The sequence below is a fragment of the Protopterus annectens genome, chromosome 3.part0, assembly GCF_019279795.1.
Source record: "Protopterus annectens isolate FY-2018-M chromosome 3.part0, PAN1.0, whole genome shotgun sequence".
Lineage (NCBI taxonomy): Eukaryota > Metazoa > Chordata > Ceratodontiformes > Protopteridae > Protopterus > Protopterus annectens.
The window spans coordinates 1,885,504,156-1,885,516,478 of record NC_056731.1 but is presented as its reverse complement, the minus strand read 5'-3'; the positions used below and the strand labels follow the sequence as shown (position 1 = coordinate 1,885,516,478).

Here is a 12,323-nt window from a genome sequence, read left to right as displayed (position 1 = left end):
AAGTTCAACATCATTGGAACCGAGCAGCATGACGGCCTTCCTCAGGTTACCAGTCTCCTCATCCATGTATGCGATGCTGTTCTTGCAGTGGTAGGTGATGTTCTGATAGGCATGGTTAGCCAGTAGGCGCATGAAGGCAAGTTGAGTGGCCATCATCTTAGGAGTGATATCATCTTCATTGTATTCAAACTGCAAAAGAAACAGAGGGATTGGTTAGCATTCTTAATAAAGTAATTACATATTTACAGTCCTTTTTCAATTTATTATTCTTTCTGTCTTTTTAGGCTCTTCATTTTCTTCTGATGTCAGATTGTATCACACAAAACCGATATAGGGGAGTGTGCAGTATGAGCTTCCCGACTATCTATGTATCACAGGTAGGAATCTGTCTCCTATACAAAGAAGTAAACAGGAAAAGTGCAAAATAATAATGTAATGGGTTTGATTAAAGGACTCAGGGTAGCACAGCATCTGGTTGCACATGATGTTGAACACTTGGCATCTAAAGTGCATGCCCTGATAAATGCATCTGGCATCTAAAGTGCATGCCTCGATAAATGCATCTTTTTCTTTATGCAATGTTGACAAGACTGATCATATACATCTGAGCTTTAGGACAGAAGAAAAAGCAATCCTTATCATTAAATGCATATGCTTGCTGCAGTGTTTCCAATGGTGAGACTATCCTTACAACAAAAGATCTTTCTAGAAGAAAATGCCATCATGACAAATAAATCCATTAGCAGTAGATGTTGATGCCCACTTCATGAACTTTGACCTGCACTTTAAACAGCTACATTTTTACCCCTCCCTCCATTCTGTATGCTGACATCAGACCTGTTTCAGTGAACTGGTCCATTCGTTTGGGGTTAGAACTAACTGAGAGGGGCAATTATTTAGGCAGCAATCTGAGGTGCCTTAGATTTTTCCTGTTTACTGCTTTAAACCCACTACACACACCTGGTAACCCTCCAAGGATTTGGCACACACTAGGTATCTGTGAGGGCATATTGCCCAATTCTATGGGTGACATAATTCTTCAGGAGTGTCCTACCTCCCCTTTAAGCTACCATTCCCATGTGGTCTCTGGTCTACAACATGCATCTCAGGATACACTCAAACATCCTCTCATTGAGGAGAAGTGAGCTGGCAAAGCCACGTTACTCCTTTCCTCTCCTCTCCCTACACCAGCTCTAGCATGTACCTTTGCTGCAAATCAAACTCTGGACACCTGGGGTCATAGTTAGGGCGTGTTCTGTCTCTGTGTCACAGAGATGGCAGAACTGCCACAAAAACCATTACTCTGCATTACTAATAGTAATCTGCAACACTAACAAGATGTGTAGCAAGCAGACTAAGGCTAACTTACAGTGGCAGAGAATTTACAATTACAATACTAATTTACAGAATGGACCCAGATCCCTCCCTTACATCTGCTGTGTGAAAATGTATCACGAATTATCAGCTAAAGACACAAATTAAAATTTACCAAAATGAAACTGGACACCTATAAGTAAATCTGTGCAACTCTTAATATTAATATTAAGTTTTACATTTGGTAATGCTAGCTCGTTATAAGAACATCAGGAAAAATGAATGATGAATGATATCTCTAACTCATGTGGTAATATAATTGACCAATCTTAAATAGGAACTATGGTAACTTTAGAACCTAAACTTCTTAGCTTGAAGAGTTGTGTAAGGAAAGAAAAACAAAAGGGAAAAAGTGTCTGCATTTACTTTTTTTTGCAGCTGAATGTAAATTAGTGGAAAATTAATTAATTTTTCTTTCCAGTTATTATGGTTTTACAGTGTATATTACACAATTTGTACTCACCTGAATGCCACCATTAATAGTTTCGCCAAACCAGATGTGTTTCTTCTCAGCTGGGTTCTTGCTGATATACCAGTTCTTACGTGGGAACATATCTTGGTTGGCATGAATGCAAGTCTCACCACTGGTGAAATCACAATATGCCCGGATGGCGTCAGCTGTGCAACCTTGGTTAGGATCAATCCAGTAGTAACCTGTGGGCAGAAATCAATGAATATGGACAAGCTTAGACATTTTTGAAACTATTCAGTGTCACAACATTGCACTGATGAACAGAACTGCATTTAGTGCAATACAGTATAACATTGGTATTAATGGGGGAAAATACATTGGTCTGATACAAGACATGGAGAAGAGATATAATTAATGTTGCCAGTATGATGGAAAGACAAAAATAAGATAAATTATGTCTCAACAATCTACCATGCTATTTCAATGATGCTGTAAAACAAGAGTTAATAATTGGTTCTTGGCAATATGAATGCATATTCTAGATGATAGTCCCATGAATACCAGCTGAAACTGCTTGGGGATATACTAGATCAAGCACTGCAGGTTAAAAGTGAAAGCATAATGCTTAATGGACTTAATGAAATTTTTTTTAAATAAATTATGAACATTTTTATGCAATTAGATGAAGTAAGTGTACAACTAGACTACATAAAAATATATTTAGAGATAAAAAAAGATATATTAGTTTTGTAGACTACACAGCATGTTAACCAACACTAATCTGCACAGAAAACAATAACCAGACAAAAACTATGGCATATATTGGGTTTCACTATATTCTTTTCTGTACTTTTTTTTAACTTTCTTGGCTTCATAAATCCACCTCTGATCACCTCTAGGTCAAAACATTTTTTTTTATATTCACCACATTTCATTCTGAATGTTGTCCACTTCTCCAGCTATTTTTGTAAAAACAGCTTTCACTGTTAGCCACAAGCTCTTACTAAGTGTCCTTACATTAAGCATTGTTTTTTTCCTGTGGCTGTTGAAAGCAGCAAGTTCCAGGACTGCTGCAATTTAGATTTTTTTTTTGGTGACTAGTTAGCAAAACCAAGCAAATTAGTTGCAGTGTGAAGGAAATTATCTTTAGTACATAATGAAACTGCAACATAACTGCAACACCAGCACTTTTCAGTATATGAATCACATAGTAAAATCTCCATGGAGTGCTATTTCCTCTGCATTTAGATTTCAGTTTTTGATAAGAAGTCGTGACAATAATGACAACACGAATGTGTAAAGCAGTAATATAATTAGTTACAGAACATGACTAGGTGAGGGTCATGATAAACAGTTCCCAAGATCTGTGCTTTATATGATGAAAAGAAAGGAAACTTTAGAACTATGATACCAGAATAAACATTATTAGTGACCTTACCGCTAGTCCATTCTGGGTGGCTGAGCCTCAAGTCACGGCATGTACGTGATGGATTCTTTCTGGAGCCTTCAGGTGTGATGATGGTTTCAATTTGGTTGTTCAAAGACTTGAGGGTAGCATCGATCTCGTAATCCTTAGCTCTGAGAGAAGGCTGATCAGCTCTGTAGAAGTCACCAGCATCATAGCTGGCACCCAATGTCATATCCACCACCAGCAGCACCAGGAGGACCAGGGGGACCAGGTGGACCTTGAGGACCCTACAGAAGAAACAAAAGGAACAATTTTAATTTTCAGTTAAAATATCTATTTATAAAGCCAGCTGTCTCTACAATAAAGTTTTTTTTTCTGGCAGGATGATGTATTTACATTAAAAAATGTAACAACAGAAAAATATGAATCGGTTTAAAAGCAAACAACCGTTAACTCTGGAATTAGGGGTGAGGCTGATTGGGGGTGATAAAAGCACTGAGCTAAGATGTTCTGCCTTTCCTTAACAAGACATTAGCAGATAGACCCAAGGAATGTGAAAGGGGCAACAGACACAAGTAAATCAAGAGAACTTAAAGGTTACAGTGTATGAAACTGTAATGACTTAGACTGGAAATATTTTATCGGATGGTCCCTAACAAAAGCTTTGTCCGAACTGAAAGACTCCCAAAAGACTTCTTATGTTATTTTCAGGCAAGGGCACTTGAGTGCTGGATTCACAGCTGAGCAGCTTGATTTTTGGGTTTGTCTCTATCCCCGTGAATGCTGATCACTTATTCTATGCTTGAAAGGGCATTTTTTAAAGCTTTACAGCTTACATCTAAGAAGCTTTTAAATATTGTGGGTTCTTTTTTATTTTATTAGGGTCATATAATAAGGGTACCCAGATATGAACAATGAGATGAATAAGAACATAAAAAGTCAAGTGCAGGGTGGAAGAACAACGATATGGAAACAGTCAATGGCGTTCATTACTATCAGTTTATAAAGAGATGATGTTCCATCAGTGCTTAAACAAGTGGCTTGCTGGAAAACACTGAGAGTCACTGGAGGTTACTTTTAAGGTCTCTCGAAAGCCATCAAGGAAGAGAAAAAAACCCAGTTCTGCAGTGATTGATGCATTTTGATAAGAAAATAATTTCTAAGAATGTGTGAGATAGGATTTGTGCTTCAGACTGTCTGGGCAAGAATTTTACACCAGGAGGATCACAGTAGGTGGGGTGAAGAACAACATTCCAGATGTTCAGGAAAAGGAAAATTCTTGTGGCAGTTTTGCAAAATTCTGACCCAAACGCTAATATCAATAACATCAGCATAGAGCAGCAAATTTGAAATGTGACGTACTCCATCAGAGGGGGTGGAAATAATGACAGCAAGCATATAACCTAATTATCTATTTATTTCATGTCACCACAGCGGATCACCTGTCCACTCATGATTGGCAGTGGAGTTTTACTGTGTTTAGTTGCCAGCCTGGCACCCAACCTTCCACAGAAGGCGCACACACACACACACACACACACACACACACACACACACACACACACACACACACACACACACGTGTCCAATTAAGCTACAGCATGTCTTTGGGATGTGGGAGGAAACCCACACGACCACAGGGAGGACATGCAAACTCCACACAGAAGGCACCACAGCCGAGAATCGAACCAGCGAACCTCTTACTGTGAGGTGGCAATGCTAACCACCGCAGCCACCCTTATCACAAGTGCGCTTTATCAGTAGCAAATTGGGCGCACTTTATGAAGTGACTTGTACAGGGGTCATACAGTAGGCAAATGGGGACTGTGGAAATCAAACCCAGGTCTACAGTATGAAGTTTTTTTTTTAAGCAGCTCATTCCCCTAATCCTCTGAACTGAAGAGCCAGTCATGGTAGCAAAGATTATGCTTCTCAAACTGATGGGCTTGGCATAATACATTTTTAGTGCGTTGCCATGGAAATGACTAGAGCTCATACATTTCCTGTGGTCTCTTGTTTTAGTAGAATCATGAACATTTTAAAGTGATATGTACTTTTCTAAAAGAGAAGAAGACAGTGCTGAGAGGAAGCAGCTTAGTAAGTGTGACCAGGTGTAGACTAGCAGGACATACAATGCATCTCCCTTATTGCTCTAAACCATTGCAGCACCTTACTCACAAATACTGTAAGATGGTGAATAAGAAACTGAAACTTGATGCTTTAAAAAAATGCAAATACAGCAGGATGCAGATGAAAAGACATTATGTTGTATGCAAAAATACACAACATCATGTCTGTATAAAATATTTGAAGCAATACCACATGAACACATGAATGCCCATGAACTACCACATAGGCAGCAATCTACTTAACGCCAAATGTGTGATAAGAGACCTTGGGACCCAGGTGGACAGTAGTCTCTCTTTTGATAATCACATTGCCACAGTAGTCAGGAAATCCTTCTACGTGGTACACCTCATCACAAAAGGGTTCTCATCCAGGAAAAAAGAGGTCATTGTTCCCCTCTACTCGACACTCATTAGACCCATTATAGAGTACAATGCCCCTTTGGGTATGTACCTCACAAGACATCTACAACTGGAAAGGCCACAGAAATATTTCACAAAGAGGATTACTGGCCTCAAACAGGTGCCCTACACTGACCGTCTCAAAAAACTCCAGCTTTACTCCTTAGCATATCGCCTACTCCAAGGTGATCTCTTCCTAACATATAAAGCTATGTGAAACCCAGAGCTGTTGGACATGCTACACCTAAAGAAATCCCAATCCCTCTGAGCTACATGCTCTAGGGACCTAAACCTTGTCACCACAATAAACAAGACATGCTGGAGTGATAGATTCCTGTCCCAGAGACTTCCCATACTCTGGAACAAGCTACCCATCTATGTCAATCAAAGTTCCGCATTAGCACTTTTCAAGAAAAATCTTGATGAGCGGATGGAAAATAAGAAATACACCCCGGGATCACTTCTGTGGCTCTGCTCAACAAAGGCACAGGAAAATAACTTTCTTGGGTGGCGTAAGCCAGGGAACCTTGTTGGCTAGGCTTACTTAGGCCCTTGGGCCAATAGCCTAGTACCTGCTTATGAACCTATGAACCTATAAAGGAAGGCACTGCTCTAGTCTGCCTGCTTACTGACTGCCTTCCTAGTAAATGCATCACATATAAGGTTTAGACTTGTCAGATATGAATAGGATATGAACATATTACACAGAAGCAGAAATACATAGTTTGACTCAATTATCCAATTATATTTTATTATGTATATTGTTTACTTACAACTGGACCGTGGTAACCAGGAGGACCACGAACACCAGCAGGTCCAATGTTGCCAGAATGGCCAACTCTACCATCTTTGCCAGTAGGCCCAGAAGGACCAGCAGGACCCTAGATAAAAAAAAAAATGCTTGTCATTAATTTGCATTATCAGACAGCTTTAGTGGAATGTCATTGTGTCTGTTAATGACTCACTAAATTACAACTATATAAAAGTACATTAAAAGTTTTTAGTGACTTACTCTTGGACCAGCAGGACCACTTGGACCAGGAGTTCCGGGCTCTCCACTTTGACCCTGTCAATGTGGAAAGAAAAAAAATAATGAAACAAAACTAATACAGCTATTGAAAGTGTCTTTTATTAAATGAACTGATACAATGAGTCAGTGAATGAAAATGTATTCTTTCACTTACACTAACACCAGGAAGACCCTGCAATCCAGTGTGTCCTCTCAAACCCTTCAGACCACGCTCTCCTTTCTCACCAGCAACTCCCTTTTCACCTCGTGGCCCTTGTGGACCCTAAAGAGCAAAGAGAAAAAAACAGTAATATAAGTCATAGTAATTTAAGCTCAAATTGCAAGATAAAGTTATACCATGAATGCAGCCAGTCTGCTTTGGCAATAAGGAAATAGTAGTTTTACTTACTACAGAAAACAAGTACCATCACTTGTGCAATGTTTCTATACCTATGCTAACTTCCAAATTGAAAAAAAAAAACACGATTACTATGTCTTCAATGTTGTCAGTATATATTTGGCAATGTGCACTAGTATGAATTCTGTAAGGATTATAGTTAAATGTTTATCCTGGATGGTACTAAGGTACAGTCTCACATCTGTGCTAGAAAACTTCCTGTCAGTGTTGATGCATAAGAAATGCCTGTATCCTTTTAATAAAAATAAACCATGCTGCATTATACTGTCAGATGATTGCACTATTTTTACAGTTGTCTACTTAAAGGCATATCTCACTTTTATGTCTTTTTATTCTCTGTGCTAAGTTGAATAACATGTCTTATTGAAATGTACCTGGCTTTATTCAGAGCACTGAGATATTTATTTCCCATAAAAGGTATCCTCTGTTATTTACTGTGTTTATAAAGACCAACACCTGTCTAGTATGTGAAACTAAAGAACTTTTTAAAATAGCTTTAATGAAAGTATTGCTGAACTTAAACATATACCAATGTAACAGCCTGATAGCAAGTTCTTCTAGTTGCTAATTACTATTACCAATAGTGTGCACCTTTTAATTGTTAATAAATTACTTGTATTAACTAGATAAATACATACACAAAACAACAATAACATTCAGCGCTTCTTATATAATTTGAGGCTACTATCCATGCATTTATGCAGCAATAACATCTACAATATGCTAATTTAAGGTTAGAGGTTTGAAATAGCAAGTGTTATTTTTAAGTCGAATCAAAAAGAAAGATCAGTAGTAGTTTACCAGCTTTTCACTGACTGCTAGTGATAACATTACCTTCTAGCCAATTTACTAGACATGAAAACATTCATTTTGATTATTAGAGACCAGTTTACATTACTGTGATACTTACAGGAGCACCTCTTGCACCAGCGAGACCCACGGGGCCGGCATTGCCTGATGGACCCTGAAAACACACAGGAATAAAACATTATATATCTGTTATTTGGTAAGGCTTCGTTAATGCATTTTATATTTTCTTCTTGTATTGTACCATGCAAAAGTAGGACAAAGTATCAAAATTACAGAATGAGCAAATGTATGCTGTCTTTAAACACACACACACATACGCACACACACACACACACACACACACACACACACACACACACACACACACACACACACACACACACACACAAAACACATATAAACAGAAACATGCAAAACACATACATGCACGTACATACAAAACACACATATGCAAACACACATATACACATAAAACACAAACATACATATAAAACACACATATACACATACACACGTGCACAAAACACACGCACACGCAGACACACACAGACACACACACAGATACTAACACAAAACACACACATGAACATGCACACACAAAAATGCTAGCACATAACGCAATATATGCAGAGTGTGTGTGTGTGTGTGTGTGTGTGTGTGTGTGTGTGTGTGTGTGCGTGTGTGTGTATGTGTGTATGCGTGTGTATGTGTGTCTATCTGCAAGCAAATGCGGCATGGGCATGCATATACATATATGTTATATGCATATGTATATATTGCATTTATGTGAGTGTGTGTGTGTGTGTGTGTGTGTGTGTGTGTGTGTCTGTGTACATATAAAAATGTACACAAATGAACATATATTTATTTATGTTTACACACATGCACATACACAGACATTTATGTATTCATATATGTATATATATTTACACACACACATATATCTATATATATACATACATTCATCTATGTCAGGATACAGACGTGTAGATTAGTGTATGTGTATATAAGACTGATAGAATGTGTGTGTGTGTCCGTGCATGTGCATGTGTATATGAATGTGTGTTTATGTCTGAGATTGAGTATACACATATCTGTGTACTTCATGTATGTGTATATAAAATGTGTGCATTGGTGTATGAGCATATATAACTGGGATATGTGTATATAAAACTGATAAAACTAGCAGAATATTTGTATGTGAGTGTTTGTGCATATGTGTGTGTGTGTCTGTGTGTATATGTGTTTGTGTATGTCTATAAAACAAGGTTGAGCAGACTTACAGGTTCACCACGGTTTCCATCGGGACCAGCTGGACCAGCTGGACCGGGAGCACCAGGAGCTCCCAGAGAACCAGCTCTGCCTGAAGCACCAGGCTCACCACGTTCTCCCTATTCATTAAACAGAAAGAAAAAAATAGAAACAGAATATATAAATAAAATAAGAAGCAAAAACCAAATTAAAGTAAAGAATTACTTTCAATAACAATGTTAATCATAGATGATTACCCTAAAACCAGCAGCACCATTGCGACCAGGAGGTCCATCAGGACCGGGGCTACCCTGAAAATAGAAGAGAACACAATATTGTTTCAGTCACTGACACAACAGATTGGGATATCTTTTTGCACACTGTCTACTGTTACTTTCGAATATAATGCTATATATCACCTTATTTTATGAGTGATAAAACAGACAGAAATAGCACTGCAGAACATTTTAGTATGGCATGTACCTTGGCAGGATGAATCAGGTTCAAGTCTGGAACAAGACACACTGGCTTAGATTACGTAGATTGTTGTACCGCTATACAGTGTTAATCCAGTACCTTTAATGGACAGGACAATGACCACCCCTGAGATTGGGAAATGTCTTGCATTACAGGTATGTGCTTGCTGCCCATTCACTGAAGAATTAGACAGGAAATAACTTTTCTGATTCACCTGCGCATATATTATCTGGGACTGACCCACCTGTGAGACTTATTTTAACACTGTCACCTATCTTGTCACCTCCTCTCCACCTCTGTAAGTTCGCTGTAAGCATTTGCATTTAGGCTGTGGGCTGTGCATACAACTGATCTGATTCTCCATGTCCTTATCGCTGATAACGTCTGCTTTGAGGATTAAGGAAACAGTCGTCTGCCAGTGTCTTCAAAAACATCTGACATTTACTCTAGATTAATGAATTTCTTTATACATTCCTTGCACAATGAACTTATTACAGTACATGTAATATTTTATGTATGCTGTAACTGTTTATATATGCATATAGAGGAATATATATTACATTCAAGTGCTCAAACTCTCAAGTTTTTGAGTGTTTGAATGAGTAACTGAAGTTTTTGAAAATGATCACTGTTTATGTGCTCGATATCTTGGTACAGTAGGGACTGGGAATGGAATATAGCCATTGTTCGGTGTAATATGTTCGCTGGGTATATATATATATATATATAGGGATCTAGTTTCTTTACACAAAAGTACATTTCCATGAATTGTACTGACCTGAGCAGAATCTACCAAAGCTCCATTTCAAATGACAACTGGACTGCAGGCATTCCCTCTGAAAGGAACCACTTGGCCACCATGGTGAACTGTGCCCTCTCTTTTGTGTAGTGCAATCTTGGAGTTGGTATATTTAAGTAGGGTGTGTGTGGAGGGAAAAGCCCCCACCTTTGGTGGGATTATGTTTCCTCCATTTTATTTGGTTACCATGGTGGCCAAGTGGTTTCTTTCACAGGGAAAGGAAGTCAGCAGTCCGGTTGTTTGTTGAAATGGAGCTTCAGTGGATTCAGCTCGGGTAAGTACAATTCGTGGAAATGTACTTTTGTGTAAAGAAAGTAGATCCACATATATATATATATATATATATATATATATATATATATATATATATATATACATATATATGTATGGATTCGTATCACTTCACTGAAAGAACATTTCACTGACACCCATTTCATTGAGACCAAATCACCTAATGTTCATTTCACTGAAAGTTCATTTCACCTAAAACTAATTTCACTGACAAGTAGTACTCTAAGGCAAGTCAAAGGTAATTTCCCCACTGTAGTGTGATCCTGGTGTTAGTATATATAGTTACAGGAGGTGTTGGGGGCACAGCCCCCCACAATGGGGGGTGGGGGGCATAGCCCCCCCACTTAATTTGGTTTTCTGTTGTCTGGTTTTGTTTTACATTATTTGGTAAAACCCAACCAGGTTGGGGGTTATGCCCCCCCCACACCCCCCATAACTATATATATACTAACACCAGGATTGCACTACAGTGGGGTAAAGGACATATACCTTTGTCTAGCCTTAGAGTACTACTTGTCAGTGAAATGAGTTTTAGGTGAAATGAGTTTTAGGTGTAATGAACTTTAGGTGATTTGGTCTCAGTGAAATGGGTGTTAGTGAAATGGTCTTTCAATGAAGTGATATGAATCTACATATATATATATATATATATATATATATATATATATATATATATAGATATATCTGTATCTATCTGTCTCTCTCTCTCTATATATATATATATATATATATATATATATATATATATATAGATATATCTGTTTCTATCTAGTTCTCTCTCTCTCTCTCTCTCTCTCTCTCTCTATATATATATATATATATATATACATACAGAGAGAGATATAGATAGTGTACATGTATACTCATATGTACATTAGCACAAGGTGTAGCATATATATATATATGTATCTATCTGTCTCTCTCTCTCTCTCTCTATATATATATATATATATATATATATATATATATATATATATACATACACAGAGAGAGATATGGATAGTGTACATGTATACTCATATATACAGAGAGATATGGATAGTGTACATGTATACTCATATGTACAGAGAGATATGGATAGTGTACATGTATACTCATATATACAGAGAGATATGGATAGTGTACATGTATACTCATATATACAGAGAGATATGGATAGTGTACATGTATACTCATATATACAGAGAGATATGGATAGTGTACATGTATACTCATACATACAGAGAGATATGGATAGTGTTCATGTATACTCATATATACAGAGAGATATGGATAGTGTACATGTATACTCATATGTACAGAGAGATATGGACAGTGTACATGTATACTCCTATGTACAGAGAGATATAGATAGTGTACATGTATACTCATATATACAGAGAGAGATATGGATAGTGTACATGTATACTCATATGTACATTAGCACGAGGTGTAGCATATATATATATATATATATATATATATATATATATATCTGTATCTATCTCTCTCTCTCTCTATATATATATATATATATATATATATATATGTATATATATATATATAT

General features: G+C 37.4%; 1 protein-coding gene across 1 annotated transcript in view; it reads right to left on the bottom strand.

Annotated features, from left to right (window-relative positions):
• The window catches only part of LOC122797157 (collagen alpha-2(I) chain-like), a 74,876-nt gene that overhangs the window by 2,923 nt on the left and 59,630 nt on the right, over window positions 1–12,323 (bottom strand). Inside the window, 10 exon segments of the mRNA XM_044065967.1 lie at window positions 1–189; window positions 1,838–2,028; window positions 3,225–3,417; window positions 3,419–3,481; window positions 6,496–6,603; window positions 6,735–6,788; window positions 6,907–7,014; window positions 8,060–8,113; window positions 9,243–9,350; window positions 9,468–9,521. The exon segment at window positions 1–189 is cut by the window's left edge and continues 54 nt beyond it. Coding sequence (XP_043921902.1) covers window positions 1–189; window positions 1,838–2,028; window positions 3,225–3,417; window positions 3,419–3,481; window positions 6,496–6,603; window positions 6,735–6,788; window positions 6,907–7,014; window positions 8,060–8,113; window positions 9,243–9,350; window positions 9,468–9,521 — 1,122 coding nt within the window.